General features: G+C 40.6%; 1 protein-coding gene across 6 annotated transcripts in view; it reads left to right on the top strand.

Moving 5' to 3' along the window:
* The window catches only part of ARMC2 (armadillo repeat containing 2), a 157,971-nt gene that overhangs the window by 40,956 nt on the left and 102,887 nt on the right, over nt 1-14,128 (top strand). For all 6 annotated transcript variants that reach the window (XM_065590190.1, XM_065590191.1, XM_065590195.1 and 3 more), the window contains one exon: nt 3,811-3,887. In XM_065590190.1, coding sequence (XP_065446262.1) covers nt 3,811-3,887 — 77 coding nt within the window. The remainder of the gene's footprint in view (nt 1-3,810; nt 3,888-14,128) is intronic.

Raw genomic sequence — 14,128 nt, forward strand, 5'->3', positions numbered from 1 at the left:
GAAGCAGGAGTCAAAAAGGATTAAAATTTTATATGGGTGATATGAGGAATATCATATCTCTTGGCATAAACTAATCACTAACTGCTTGGAATTAGGAAGAAACTTCTCATACGAATAAGCTATTTTGTAAATGTCCATGAGTACACAATTTCTTTTACCTTTCTCTAAACCCTCTGGTATAGGCAGTGGTATCCGTTGAGTCAACTCCAGTGACCTCTGGAGCCCTGCGCTCATACTACTGGCATAAGGGGGCTTCACTCCCCCTTCAGTTCCTTCTTACTGCCCGTGACAGTTGCTGGAACTTCCCTCGTTGTTCAGGCAATTTATCCCAGTGGTTTTCCTTCTCTTTTTTTCGTGTATATAGTTAGTTTGTTAGTAGTAGTTTTAGTAGTTAGTGAGTTTTGGATGCCTCCGCACTTAGTTGGAGAGGCTTGTCTGATCCGTGCGGCCAGGGTATGCCTCATTCACCAGGCTTCAAGCCCTGTATGTGGCAAGTCAATGCCCTTGAGCAACCCACACTCGAGCTGTCTCGCGTGTTTAGGGGAAGCTCATAGGAAAGACTGTTGCCAGGTCTGCAAGGACTTCAAACCCCGCACCAAGAAAGACCAGGAGGCGAGGTTGAAGGTCCTCCTCATGGAGACAGCCCTAAGACCAATGTCGGAGCTGCGCTTAGACTGGGCACCAAGCACCTCAGCTTTGATGTAGAGTGCTCCTTCCGCCAGTTGAGAGTCCCGTCACTGATCCTCCTTCCTGGTGCATAAGAATAAGCACCAGGAGAAGTCATTCCCCAGTGCCGAAAGGAAGCAGGCAAGGGGATCAGGGTAGAGCGAGACCTGTGTCGGGCTGCTCTCCCTCCCCGGTACTGCAGCAGGCCCTCTGTCAGCCTTAGTACTCCCGCCAGCTCTGCTAACTCTGGCATGGGAAGTGCCATCCTCCAGCAGACAGCGTACCAGTCAGTTCGTGGTACCATCAACGCCAGAGGCATTTGCGGCTGCGAGAGGCCTGCTCACTCTTCCAGTCCCAGGGTGCCCAGAGATTCAGGACTTGGCACCACCAGTACCAATGAGTGGCAGAGAGCCATCCTGCAGCTTTCGCGCGGCACCACGGCCACCCTTTAGGGGAAAACCCCCTATGGTAGCCTTGGCTCAGACTTCTCCGTGATGCCATTCGCCAGCACTGAGCGGGTTGGCACCACCTGAGTCTCCACACCCCAGCTCATCGAAGTCCAAAGTTCTTTCCCCACTGTCAGGACCGCCTGCACTACTCCATATGCCTGAGAGAGCCTCAGGCGCTATGGTGCCCCTAAACACTTGGTCTCCAGGACTGTGGGGAATGGCACTCATGCAATGGACTTTTTGGAACCTGTGGAGATTTCCCCCGGGCCAGGGCATCATTTCAAGGCATTCGTATTCTGTGGCCTTGGAAAGACTGAGCTTAATTGGGAGACGATTAGCATCATGGTCTGAGCCCCAGGTATGTGGAAATAATGTTTATAACCTGTTGATTTTGTAAAATGGTGGAGTTTGGAGGGAGGGTTGTACCTTGGAACCCCATGCTCAATTGATCATAAATGTGGTCGCCTAACCCTACCTAGCACACTTATGAGGCACAGCAAATTTCAAGAGAATCCGAGTAAGCATGAGGATTTTAGAGCACCTAGCCCTGGTCTACACTACACAGTTAGGTTGACATAAGGCCTCTTATATCAACCTAACTATGTCCGTTTACACACAACAGCCTTGCTCCCGCCAATGTAAGTGCTCTACTACGCCGATATAACTCCACCTTCAGGAGAGGTGCAGGGCTTATGTTGGTGTAGTTAAGGTGATGCAGTGTCTATGTAGACACTGCGTTACTCGCATCAGCTGTTGGCTGCCATTCTTGTCAATTTCAGGGCTCCATGCTGGAGCCCTGAAATTGACAAAAAAGCCTGGTGTTGGTAGTGGGCTCTGGCTGCCCCCTGTCCCTGCTTCCTGCTCCCTTGTTCAGGGAGTCAAGAAGCCCAGGTGGCTGCCCCCTGCTCCCGGCAGAGCTCTCAGCTCCCCATGCTCCCCCTCTTCAGTTAGTGGAAGTGCTGCTGGTGAGGACATGCACCACTGACAGAAGGAGGGCAGTGTGGACATCAGCCATGGCAGTAATGACTGCGGTGGCTGTAAGTCGACCTAGCATAGGTTGACTTAAGTTTGTAGTGTAGACATGCCCCTGGAAAAGTCATCCTTTAAATAGAAAATTCTGCTAAAACTTAACTAACGTGGAACCGGTGCTCCACTATAACATAATTTCTTGGAAGGTTTCTAATCAAGCAGAGTCAGCCAGTCCAGCCTACTTTGTAGGGGGGAGTAAACTTACAAAAGTTTTGTTTTTTATTCTGTCTTCATCTGTTTGACAGGGTGACTTTTATCTACTATCTGGCCTGACGGGGTTTAGACCTCAATCCAGCAAAATACTTAAATAAGTGTTTAACTTTAAACCTTAGAGAAGTCAAATTAACGGGTAAGACCTTTTCAATAGCATTGTTAGCACATTTCTATTCTCTATATGAAGGAAATTTAAGGGGATGAATTGTATCAGTATGTGAGCTATAGTTGGAACAAAATGTGTTAACTTAAGTGCATCCTGAAAAGAGAAACCATAGACGTACACCACCTTGACTATGATGTCTTCGTTGATAAATAAATAAGAATCTAAAGAAGGAAAAACTTTCCCTTTTTTTAATGGGACTTGGGTTCTTAAATATCCATGCAATTGTGGCATGTAGATAGAGTTATGGTAAACACAACAGAACACAGATTCTGAAATCATGCATTAGTTTCTTTTTTGTCCAAACAAAAACTGATCACATAATGAATAGGACTTTTTACACATCAAAGACTAGCATTATGCAAAAAGACTGGGACTTTTCAGCTTAGAAAAGAGACTACTAAGGGGGGCCGGGCCGGTTTGTTTACCTGCTGCGTCCGCAGGTTCGGCCAATCGCGGCTCCCAGCTCCAGGCCAATGGGAGCTGCTGGAAGCGGCAGGCAATACGTCCCTCATAGGGGATCACTCAATGACTGCATGTTCGGTTTATTCCCTTTGAAGCACCTGGCAATGGCCACTGTTGGAAGATAGGATGCCAGGCTAGATGGACCATTGGTCTGACCCAGGATAACTGTTATGTTCAAAATTGCTTTACAAACCAGGGGCTAGGTGGTGCGGTTACAGTAGTATATGGACAACAAGAACAGTCATTATATGCAATGAGCAATAGCTCTCTCAGAGACTTGGAAATTAGAACTTTTTCACTGAGGAATGTTGATCAACTAAGTCGCCCCCCTTGTCTGTGAAGAATGCTATTATATTCAATAAAATTTTTTAGCACATAAACTGTTTTGATAAACACAAATCACTCTATCATATTCTCTGTACTAAGGATCTGTAAAATGCTGAATTTACAAGTTTTAAAATTAAACGAGTCCAAATTTAGTTTGATAACAATAAAAACTAGATCTGTGTGAAGTGTCTGTTTCTTCGGCTTTCATTTTTATGTCTGCATATAGAAACACATCAGTTTTTGCATTCCATAGTAGTGACATCTTGTGGTGTAAATGTGTCATTGTTTTTGTAGTTTTCCTTTTTAAATGTCATGGAAAGTTTTATATTTAAATAGAATTGAGTTATATGAATGGGCAAAATAATAATTTAACTGGAAACTGTAAAAATATATTCACTTATTATAGTGTACAGTGTTCTTTTATGTATTGCATTTGGAGAAGGAAATATTTTGGTTATTGTCCTTTAGCAGATTTTTTTTTTTTTTTTTTTTTTTTAGTGACCAAATTAAAAACGGTGACAGGGCTTCATCAAATCCAAGCAGCACTGGCTGGAATAAATCAGGAAGCAAAGCAGGTACAATATTTTTAAATCTCTTCTCAATTCATTTTTCTGTTCCTGTTTTTCTTTGCTTACAACACTTACTTGCATTTGCAGATGTGAAGTTCACACAAGCAGAAATCATCCAATTTCTCTGTTTCCCTTTTTTCATTTCTTTATGCATCACTGGACAGTGCTTTTTAAAAAAAATGTTGAACTTTTTTGTAGCTCTAGAAGAATAATATTTGAGATTTAATAGATTGACCTTTAGAGCCATTAAACATGATTTCCCGATGTTTCCTTACTTAGAAGTACTAATTTTTTTTATATTTTGCCTTGAGAATTTGGACCACCAATGTAAAGGATATGAATACCTAGGGCAGAATGAGACTATACCAGCTGAGATTATGGCCCTCAGCTTTTTTTCTGTGCATGTGAATCTTGTTGTAGTTGTGTATCAGATATTCAATAAATAACATTTCTATTATAATATTTTTAACATGTAAGCTAAAATTGCACAGTCACAAATGCTTGCTAAACCTACAGAAGCTGTTTTGCTGGGTTTTTTTTTAAAGCTATGGGCTTGATCCTGGAAGATGCTGAGTGCCTCCTGTGAGGCGCTCTTCACTCTGTTTGCAGTGACTTCAGTTGAAGTTGTGGGTGCTCATGGTTTTACAGGAAGTGATCAGTAGTTTGTTGCTCATGTTTTACATATACGTAAGTGTCATAAATGTATTTGTACATATTATGGAAGAGGCCATATGAACTAGCAGACCTTTTTATTTTCAATTTTACTTAAGAACCCTGTTAATAAAATAAAATGCTGGGGAGCTTTGTTAGGTCAGACACATATTTGGTCTTCAGCTATCTCCAGAATAAATTATGAGATACCAATATCCACTCAGATGTACACAACTCAGGAGGGAAATGTAAAACAAAAAAATCTCTTACTGAAATGTAGATATTTTCAAATATGACTTCAGCGATACACTTTTAACTGTAACATTTTAGAGAGGAAATAGTGTATTTTACGTTTAGTGCGCTTGACAGAGGGTATTCTGTAAAGAGGCTAAAAAGCTTAATCAGGTACTGTGTAGCTTTCTAAAGCTCAGTGTTGCTAAGGCTCTTGTATTTACCTGCTAAAAACAGCAACCAATAAATGTAGATGATTAATGTCATTTTTTTTTTTTTGTGACCAGAATGCAAAGCTATGGTTAAGTCCTATAAACCACTGAGACAGTAAACTTTTTGCTTGAGTATTGGTATCCTGTTGAATCATAATTTACACAGTTAGAAGATTAAGGACCATCACTAAACTACTGCAACTGAAACTCTTAATTTTCACCAACACTTTTTAAAAAAAATCTTCCAAGACTGAGAAATACAAAGCCTTATTGCTTATATTGTTGCCTTTTTTAATAATCACAACATTTTGTGCTTCTAATTTATGTTGTTTGAATTAATATTGCATGTTAAAGGCTACTTGTGATTTTTTTTTCAAGGGGGTTCAAGAGGTATTGTGGAAACATAGTATGAAAATACCTGGTTGTAATGATATGACTTTTGGTTTTTGGATTCCATATTTTTTTGGTGTATGAGAGAGATTTAAGAAAAAGACTACTTTTTGTGCTCCGATGAAAACTGAATAGCATATTTTAATTTCTAGTGTGAACTTTTACCCTCATACTGCATACATGCACACAAATAATCTTATTCATTGGGATTAATCAGGTGTATAAAGTTGCTACATGCATTCTTGCAAGATCGAGGATTTTACATGAATTCAGAGCTGGGGTGTAAGAATCATAAAGGGGGGAAGTAATTCATCTACATCTAGACTGTGGCAGGAAGCAGCACTGTGAGCTTTTCTGTTACTCATATTTCACCTCTGTTCTCTTACATTGTTCAGAGCAGAGCTTCTCTTCATGGCAAATTCTGTGCAGTGTTTTATTAATTGAGCTACTTGTCATTTGGAACCTAAACAATACTATCAGCTCATTTCATTTGGGAATGAAAAAAGTCTGCAAAAGAAATATTTAAAAAAAAAATCCTATCTGTCCATGAAACAGCAGCCATTTTACATAAGCCCTAGAAATAGATATTATAAATAAATTTTACAATGGGTCCATTGAATAGTCAAAATTAAGCTACAGAATTTGGATTTGTAAAAGTGAAGCCATTTAAAATGGTCAGTTATGAATCTTAATCCTCCTTGTTTCACCCAACCAAATGCTCTCAACACAGACGCACAGATTTAAGACTTGAGACACTGATCCCAGGAAGAAAGCCTCTTAACTCGTACATTATCATTATATTGTATATTCTGTTCTTGTAAAATAATTACTACACTAAGATTTATACATTAGTTTGCACATGCTGTCAGGAAACACAGTTTCTGATCAGGTAAGGAGTCTGTCAAGTAAAATTATACATGCTCTGGTGTTTACAATGTCACCATAGCAAAGGTTGGTCCTAGAATATTAGAGACACAAAGTAGGTGAGGTAATATTTTTTTATTGTACCGACTTCTGTTGGTGAAAGAGACAAGTTTTCAAGCTACAAAGAGCTCTTCTTCAGGTCTGGGAAGGATACTCAGAGTGTCGCAGCTAAATACATGTTGGAACAGATTGTTTAGCATAAGTAGTTAACACATATTTACAGATCCAGAAACCACCCCAAACACACCAAAAAATCTGTTATCCGAAGTCCTGGCTATACATATCACAGAATATGCTCCAAGAAGAAAGTCTCTGATACACACTTAAAACTGCCTTCAAACAAGGCCACTCCACCAGAGGGGTAGATTGCATCATGGAACGGGCCATCCAAATACCCTGAGAGAGTGTACTTCAATACAGGGAAAAAAAACCTCTTCGACTCCATACCCATAGTTACAGAGAGTCCTGTGGCACCTTTAAGACTAACAGATGTATTGGAGCATAAGCTTTCGTGGGTGAATGCCCACTTCATCGGATGCATGTCTTATCATGCATCTGACGAAGTGGGCATTCACCCACGAAAGCTTATGCTCCAATACATCTGTTAGTCTTAAAGGTGCCACAGGACTCTGTTGCTTTTTACAGATCCAGACTAACACGGCTACCCCTCTGATACTTGATACCCATAGTGGTCACCCACTACCCACACTGGAACATACATGGGGTATTATTAAGCAATTACAACTCACCCTTTAGGGTGGCCACATCCTGAAAGGAATCTTTCCTGCACCCCCTCTTCTGACCCTGCCATAATGCACGTAATACCTGCAGTCATATCTCCACTGCTACAATAATCAGTACCTCCTCCGCCCCCCCCCCCCCAACACACTTTTCAAGATCCATGGGTCTTACACATGCCTATCACAAGGCATGGTATACCTCATCCAGTGTGCTAAATGCCCCAATAAGAGCTTTGTGGGTGAAACCTGACATTCACTACTATGCTCTCAAATGAACTCTCACAGAAAAATGATATGACAAAAATACCCTATCACCCATGGGTGAATGCTTTCCACAAAATGATCACTCCATATTTGACCTCTCAGTCCTCATCCTCAAAGGAAACCTGCACAACGCTGCCAAAAGATAAGCCTGGAAGCTTAAATTCCTAACTGCTAGACACTAAAAATTAGTGTCTTTATAAAGACACTGGAATTATGGTTTACTACAACAATCTTTAAACCATTAACCATTCGCCCCCTTTTTTGTCCTATGACTTCAGGGGTATAACGGAATAAATTGCCTTGAATGGTCCCTTAGAATATGTGTTAACTACTTATGTTAAACAGTCTGTTTCACCTTGTATTTAGCTGTGACACTGATTACCTTTTCCAGACCTGAAAAAGAGCTCTGTATAGCTTGAAAGCTTGTCTCTTTCACCAACAGAAGTTGGGCCAATAAAATGTATTACCTCACCCACCTTGTCTGTCTAATACTCTGGTATTCACAGATTACTTTGTTGAATAAAGTGCTCCAATGTCGGAACTTTGTTTTCCAGCTATTTTTTTTAAAGTAAACCCTGAAAGTAATCTTGAACTAGAAATTTATTGTAACTACTGTTTCTTTGGATTCTGTGATTATGACATTGAGATAAAAAAAAAGACTGATTTACAACAGAGTTAGAATAATCTTGGAATAAGAGGAACATGCCACAAGATTTACTAAATACAGTCGCCCACATTTCCTGTTACATCCAGTCTCTGCTCTGCAGAGTGCAGGGAGACTGCTCTATGTCCGAGACTAATGCAGGTTCGAATGAGTATTTGGGTGAAGGAGGAAAATTGAAACAAAGACAGATTGCAATTCAAAACAGGTGATTGTTTATTAATGGGGAATGAATTACAATTTGGGCTGGGGAGGAGTACTTTTACCAACTAACAATACTATCAGAGCTAAATGTTCACACAACTCTAATTCAGATAGGAACATGTGATCAACCAAAAGTATCACCAGAACAGTAATATATGTAACTTGAAACAGTCTATTTACATCCAACAACAAAGAACTAAATGATCTATAATCAACTGTTCACTAAAAACCAGAACAGACATACAAAACTGAGTAAACTATACATGCATTAATTGTGGTTAGTTGGTGCAATACACCAACTAACCACAATAGCAGTTAATACAACAATTCGTCCCCTATATACTATACACGAGATCTGGTACCAAGTAAGGAAGGAGAAAAAGAGGAGAGGCCAAGCAAGCAAAATATTTACAAAAATTAAAATACACGTACCACACTCCAGGCACAGCTGACCAGCAATACAGACACCAGGGGCATGACGGGATGTAATTCGAAATGACACGACACGAGCCGGCTAAATCTGGAGGAGACCCTGGCTGAAAGGGTGATCAGGCCTTTCAGCTAACACGCGGACACTCCTCCTGATTTTGGCGCGGGATATAGTTTTATTCGAAGACCCTTACTCGTGCCAGCATTTGATTGGTCCCCAGCTCCTACACCATCTGGGTTCCGAGCTGGTGCCCTCTACGTCAACAGGTACTGCACCCGGCACACTAAGTTTATGCACATGAAACGCCGGTATTGTAGCACACTGTACCAATGTGATGTACAATTGACCAGGCAGAAGGTTCGTGAATAGGCACACGACACTACGACGGTGCACACGACACCAACGTGTTGCACACGACACCAACGTGTTGCACACGACACCAACGTGACCCATTGACCGACAATTGGCCATCCAGACGCCATGTCTGAGCATAGGGTTGCAACACTCTACGCTATACTTAAGAGGCTGTCCACCAGGAGAGAATAGCCAGAGCACTTATTGATGTTCCTCTCCACCCTCTCTCATTCTCTGTGCAAGGGTGATAAGGGAGGAACTCTCTCTATGGACCTGATCCAAAGCCCAGTGAAGTCAATAGTCTCCCACTGACTTCAGCGGGCTTTGGAACAGTCACTGTACCAGCTAAGGACTTCCCCAGGCTGGGGGTGTTCTTAGCTCCTGGGATCTGACCAGTCCGACCCTTTTTCATAATGGCTTCAGAAGAGGCCAGAAGATGTGGGACACTGTGATGGAGTCTAGACTGCAGGCTTCATGTCTGCAGAGAATTTGGTAGAACTCACTGCACCTTCATGGAGATTGTTTGTTTGTTTAGTTTTTGGTTGTCATTGTGTACAATCTACTCTTTAAGTACGGTCCCCACTATCTTCTCAGTGTTGCTCTTCTCTGGCAAGAGGATTGGAACTGAGTGAGTTATGTCTCTGGTCAATTGGTGCTGCTGTAAACCAATTTAGAGTTATTTTTTCCCGAAATTCCCCTAAGAACCAAGTGCCCCACCTCCACACTGCTCATAATTCCTGTTAATTTGGGAAGTGAAAAACTTAATTCAAGATTCAGTTTCTAGTCGCTTGTTTGATAGCACTCCTCTGGGCTGTGGATAGTATTTTAAGGATATTTTATATTAATGGAGGAAAGGAGTCAAAATATTATGTTTGAAAATTCTCAGATATTTGAGGTTCACCATTAGCTAAAATAATGTACTACAGATCATTCACCTTGAAACTAGCCAATAAAAAGGTACAAGAAAATTTTCAGGAGCCTTAGCAACATGATTTTTTTTAAATCCTCACAAAATCCTCTTCTCTCCTTTAGCAGCCATCCTCTCTGAACCTTTTGCTGTTTCCTGTGGAACAAGCCAATTGCTGCCTTCAAGATGTCGCCATTGGAGCTAGTGATAAGATTTTCAAAAGCGCTTAAAGGATTTAGGAGCACAAATCCCATTGAAAATCAATGATACTTGTGTTTTCTAAATCCCTGAGGTACTTTTGAAAATATCCAGTTTTGAGGTACTCCAGACAGCAACTATGCCACCACCACCACAGACACACTCCACTTAGCTTAAGTCTCAGGGAGAGAAACATTTATATTGTGTGTTCTAATTTGAAGATATATCTTGATATCAAAAACCTAATATTTGTGAGTCTCACCTGTTTTTTGGATATATACGGTTATAATGGAGGTTGGGTGAAACCTCAGTGAAACCAGTGGGCATTACAGTTGCCTTTCATTCAGGATAAACTAAGAAGCAGTTAAGTTCATTTTTAGAGTAAGATAGCTGAGATGACAGGAGACAGCACCCAAAATACAGGCCTCATTGCCAGGCCAGTCAGAAACAGCTGTAGGGTGGCAGGGGTGTCTTCCATCAGTGGCCAGTGCCAGATGATTGTGAGGGAATGAATAGAATGAGGCAATTATCAGGTGAGCCATCCCCCATTGTCCAGTCCCAGCTTCTGCCAGTCAGAGGTTTTGGGACACCCAGAGTATGGGATTGCATCACTGACCATAGGTCCATCAATGGCTATTAGCCACTATCATCCATGAACTTATCTAATTCTTTTTTTAACCCAGTTATTCTTCTGGCCTTCACAATATCCCCTGGCAATGAGTTCCACAGGCTGTGTGCTGTATGAAGAAGTACTTCCTTGTGTTTGTTTTAAATCTGCTGCCTATTAATTTCATGGGGTGACCCTAGGATCTTGTGTTATGTGAAGGGGTAAATAACACTTCCCTATTCACTTTTTCCACACTATTCATGATTTTATATACCTCTATCATATCCCCTCTTAGTCTCCTCTTTTCCAAGCTGAAAAGTCCTACCCTCTTTAATCTCTTCTCATATGGGACCCATTCCAAACCCCTAATCATTTTAGTTGCCCTTCTCTGAACCTTTTCTAATGCCAGTATATCTTTTTTTGAGATGAGGAGACCACATCTGTATGCAGTATTCAAGATGTGGGCATACCATGGATTTATATAAGGGCAATAAGATATTCTCCATCTTATTCTCTATCCCTTTTTGAATGATTCCTAACATCCTGTTTGCTTTTTTGACTGCCACTGCACACTGCGTGGACGTCTTCCGAGAACTATCCACGATGACTCCAAGATCTCTTTCCTGATTAGTTGTAGCTAAATTAGCCCCCATCATGTTGTATGTATAGTTGGGGTTATTTTTTCCAATGGGCATTACTTTACATTTATCCATGTTAAATTTCATTTGCCATTTTGTTGCCCAATCACTTAGTTTTGTGAGATCTTTTTGAAGTTCTTCACAGTCTGCTTTGGTCTTAACTATCTTGAGCAGTTTAGTATCATCTGCAAACTTTGCTACCTCACTGTTTATCTCTTTCTCCAGATCATTTATGAATAAGTTGAATAGGTTTGGTCCTAGGACTGACCCTTGGGTAACACCACTAGTTACCCCTCTCCATTCTGAAAATTCACCATTTATTCCTACCCTTTGTTCCCTATCTTTTAACCAGTTCTCAGTCCATGAAAGGATCTTCCCTCTTATCCCATGACAACTTAATTTACGTAAGAGCCTTTGGTGAGGAACCTTGTCAAAGGCTTTCTGGAAATCTAAGTACACTATGTCCACTGGATCCCCTTTGTCTACATGTTTGTTGACCCCTTCAAAGAACTCTAATAGATTAATAAGACATGATTTCCCTTTACAGAAACCATGTTGACTTTTGCCCAACAAGATATGTTCTTCTATGTGTCTGACAATTTTATTCTTTACTATTGTTTCAACTAATCTGCCTGGTATTGACGTTAGACTTACCAGTCTGTAATTGCCGGGATCACCTCTAGAGCCCTTTTTAAATATTGGCATTACATTAGCTATCTTCCAGTCATTGGGTACAGAAACCGATTTAAAGGACAGGTTACAAATCACAGTTAATAGTTCCGCAATTTCACATTTGAGTTCTTTCAGAACTCTTAGGTGAATGCCATCTGATCCCGGTGACTTGTTACTGTTAAGTTTATCAATTAATTCCAAAACCACCTCTAGTGACACTTCAATCTGTGACAATTCCTCAGATTTGTCACATACAAAGGACGGCTCAGGTTTGGGAATCTTCCTAACATCCTCAGCTGTGAAGACTGAAGCAACGAATTCATTTAGTTTCTCCGCAATGTCTTTATTATCTTTAAATGCTCCTTTTGTATCTCCATCGTCCAGGGGCCACACTGGTTGTTTAGCTTCCTGCTTCTGATGTACTTAAAAAACATTTTGTTATTGCCTTTTGAGTTTTTGGTTAGCTGTTCTTCAAACTCCTTTTTGGCTTTTCTTATTACATTTTTTACACTTAATTTGGCAGTGTTTATGCTCCTTTCTATTTACCTCACTAGGATTTGACTTCCACTTTTTAAAAGATGCCTTTTTATCTCTCACTGCTTCTTTTACATGATTGTTAAGCCACCGTTGTAGTTCTTTTACTGTTTTTTTTTAATTTGGTGTATACATTCAAGTTGGGCCTCTATTATAGTGTCTTTGAAAAGTGTCCATGCAGCTTGCAGGGATTTCACTCTAGTCACTGTACCTTTTAATTTCTGTTTAACTAACCTCATTTTTTGCATAGTTCCCCTTTCTGAAATTAAATGCCACAATGTTGGGCTGTTGTGGTGTTCTTCCCACCACAGGAATGTTAAATGTTATGATGATATGGTCACTATTTCCAAGCGGTGCTGTTAGTTACCTCTTGGACCAGATCCTGTGCTCCACTCAGGACTAAATCGAGAATTGCCGCTCCCCTTGGGAGTTCCTGTACCAGCTGCTCCAAGAAGCAGTCATTTAAAGTATCGAGAAATGTTGCCTCTGCATTTCATCCTGAGGTGAGATGTACCCAGTCAATATGGGGATAATTGAAATCCCCCCACTATTATTGAATTCTTTATTTTGATAGCCTCTCTAATCTCCCTTAGCATTTCATCGTCACTATCACTGACCTGTCAGGTGGTGGGTAATAGATCCCTACTGTTATATTCTTATTAGAGCATGGAATTACTATCAATAGAGATTCTATGGAATATGTGGATTCATTTAAGATTTATACTTCATTTGATTCTACGTTTTCTTTCACATATAGTGCCACCTCCCCCCCCTCCCCCCCCCCCCCCGCATGACATGTTCTATCATTCTGATATATTTTGTACCCCGGAATGATTGTGTCCCATGGATTATCCCCACTCCACCAGGTTTCTGTGATGCCTATTATATCAATATCCTCCTTTAACATGAGGCACTCTAGTTCACCCATCTTATTAGACTTCTAGCATTTGTGTACAAGCACTTTAAAAACTTGTCACTGTTTATTTGTCTGCCCTTTTCTGATGTGTCAGATTCTTTTTTATATGAATGTTTCTCATCTGATCTGGCCTAACTGACTAACATTCTGTTAGTTTTTTTGACTGCTGCTGCATGTTGAGCAGATATTTTCAGAGAACTAGCTATGATGACTCACAACTCAAGAAAGAGCTCGAACAGTTAATTTAGATCCCATCATTTTGTATGTATGGTTGGGATTTTGTTTTCTAATGTGCATTACTTTGCACTTAACAAATTTGAATTTTACCTGCCATTTTGTTTTCCGGTCACCCAGTTTTTTACAATTTTACAAGTTACAAAACTCTCTACACATCACTAAAATCCAACTCACCAGTTTGTCCCAGTTATTCTGTACCTTCCTTATCTTTCTTTTGGATACGAGTAGTCCCCATACTAGTCTGTGAAGGTACCTCCCCAGTTTGTACTGGGGCAAAACATTAATGCAGGGGTAGGCAACCTATGGCATGCGTGCCGAAGGCGGCACGTGAGCTGATTTTCAGTGGCACTTGCACTGCCCAGTTCCTGGCCATCAGTCCGGGGGGCTCTGCATTTTAATTTAATTTTAAATGAAGCTTTTTAAACATTTAAAAACCTTATTTACTTTACATACAACAATAGTTTAGTTATGTATTAT

The sequence above is a fragment of the Chrysemys picta genome, chromosome 3 (genome assembly GCF_011386835.1).
Source record: "Chrysemys picta bellii isolate R12L10 chromosome 3, ASM1138683v2, whole genome shotgun sequence".
Lineage (NCBI taxonomy): Eukaryota > Metazoa > Chordata > Testudines > Emydidae > Chrysemys > Chrysemys picta.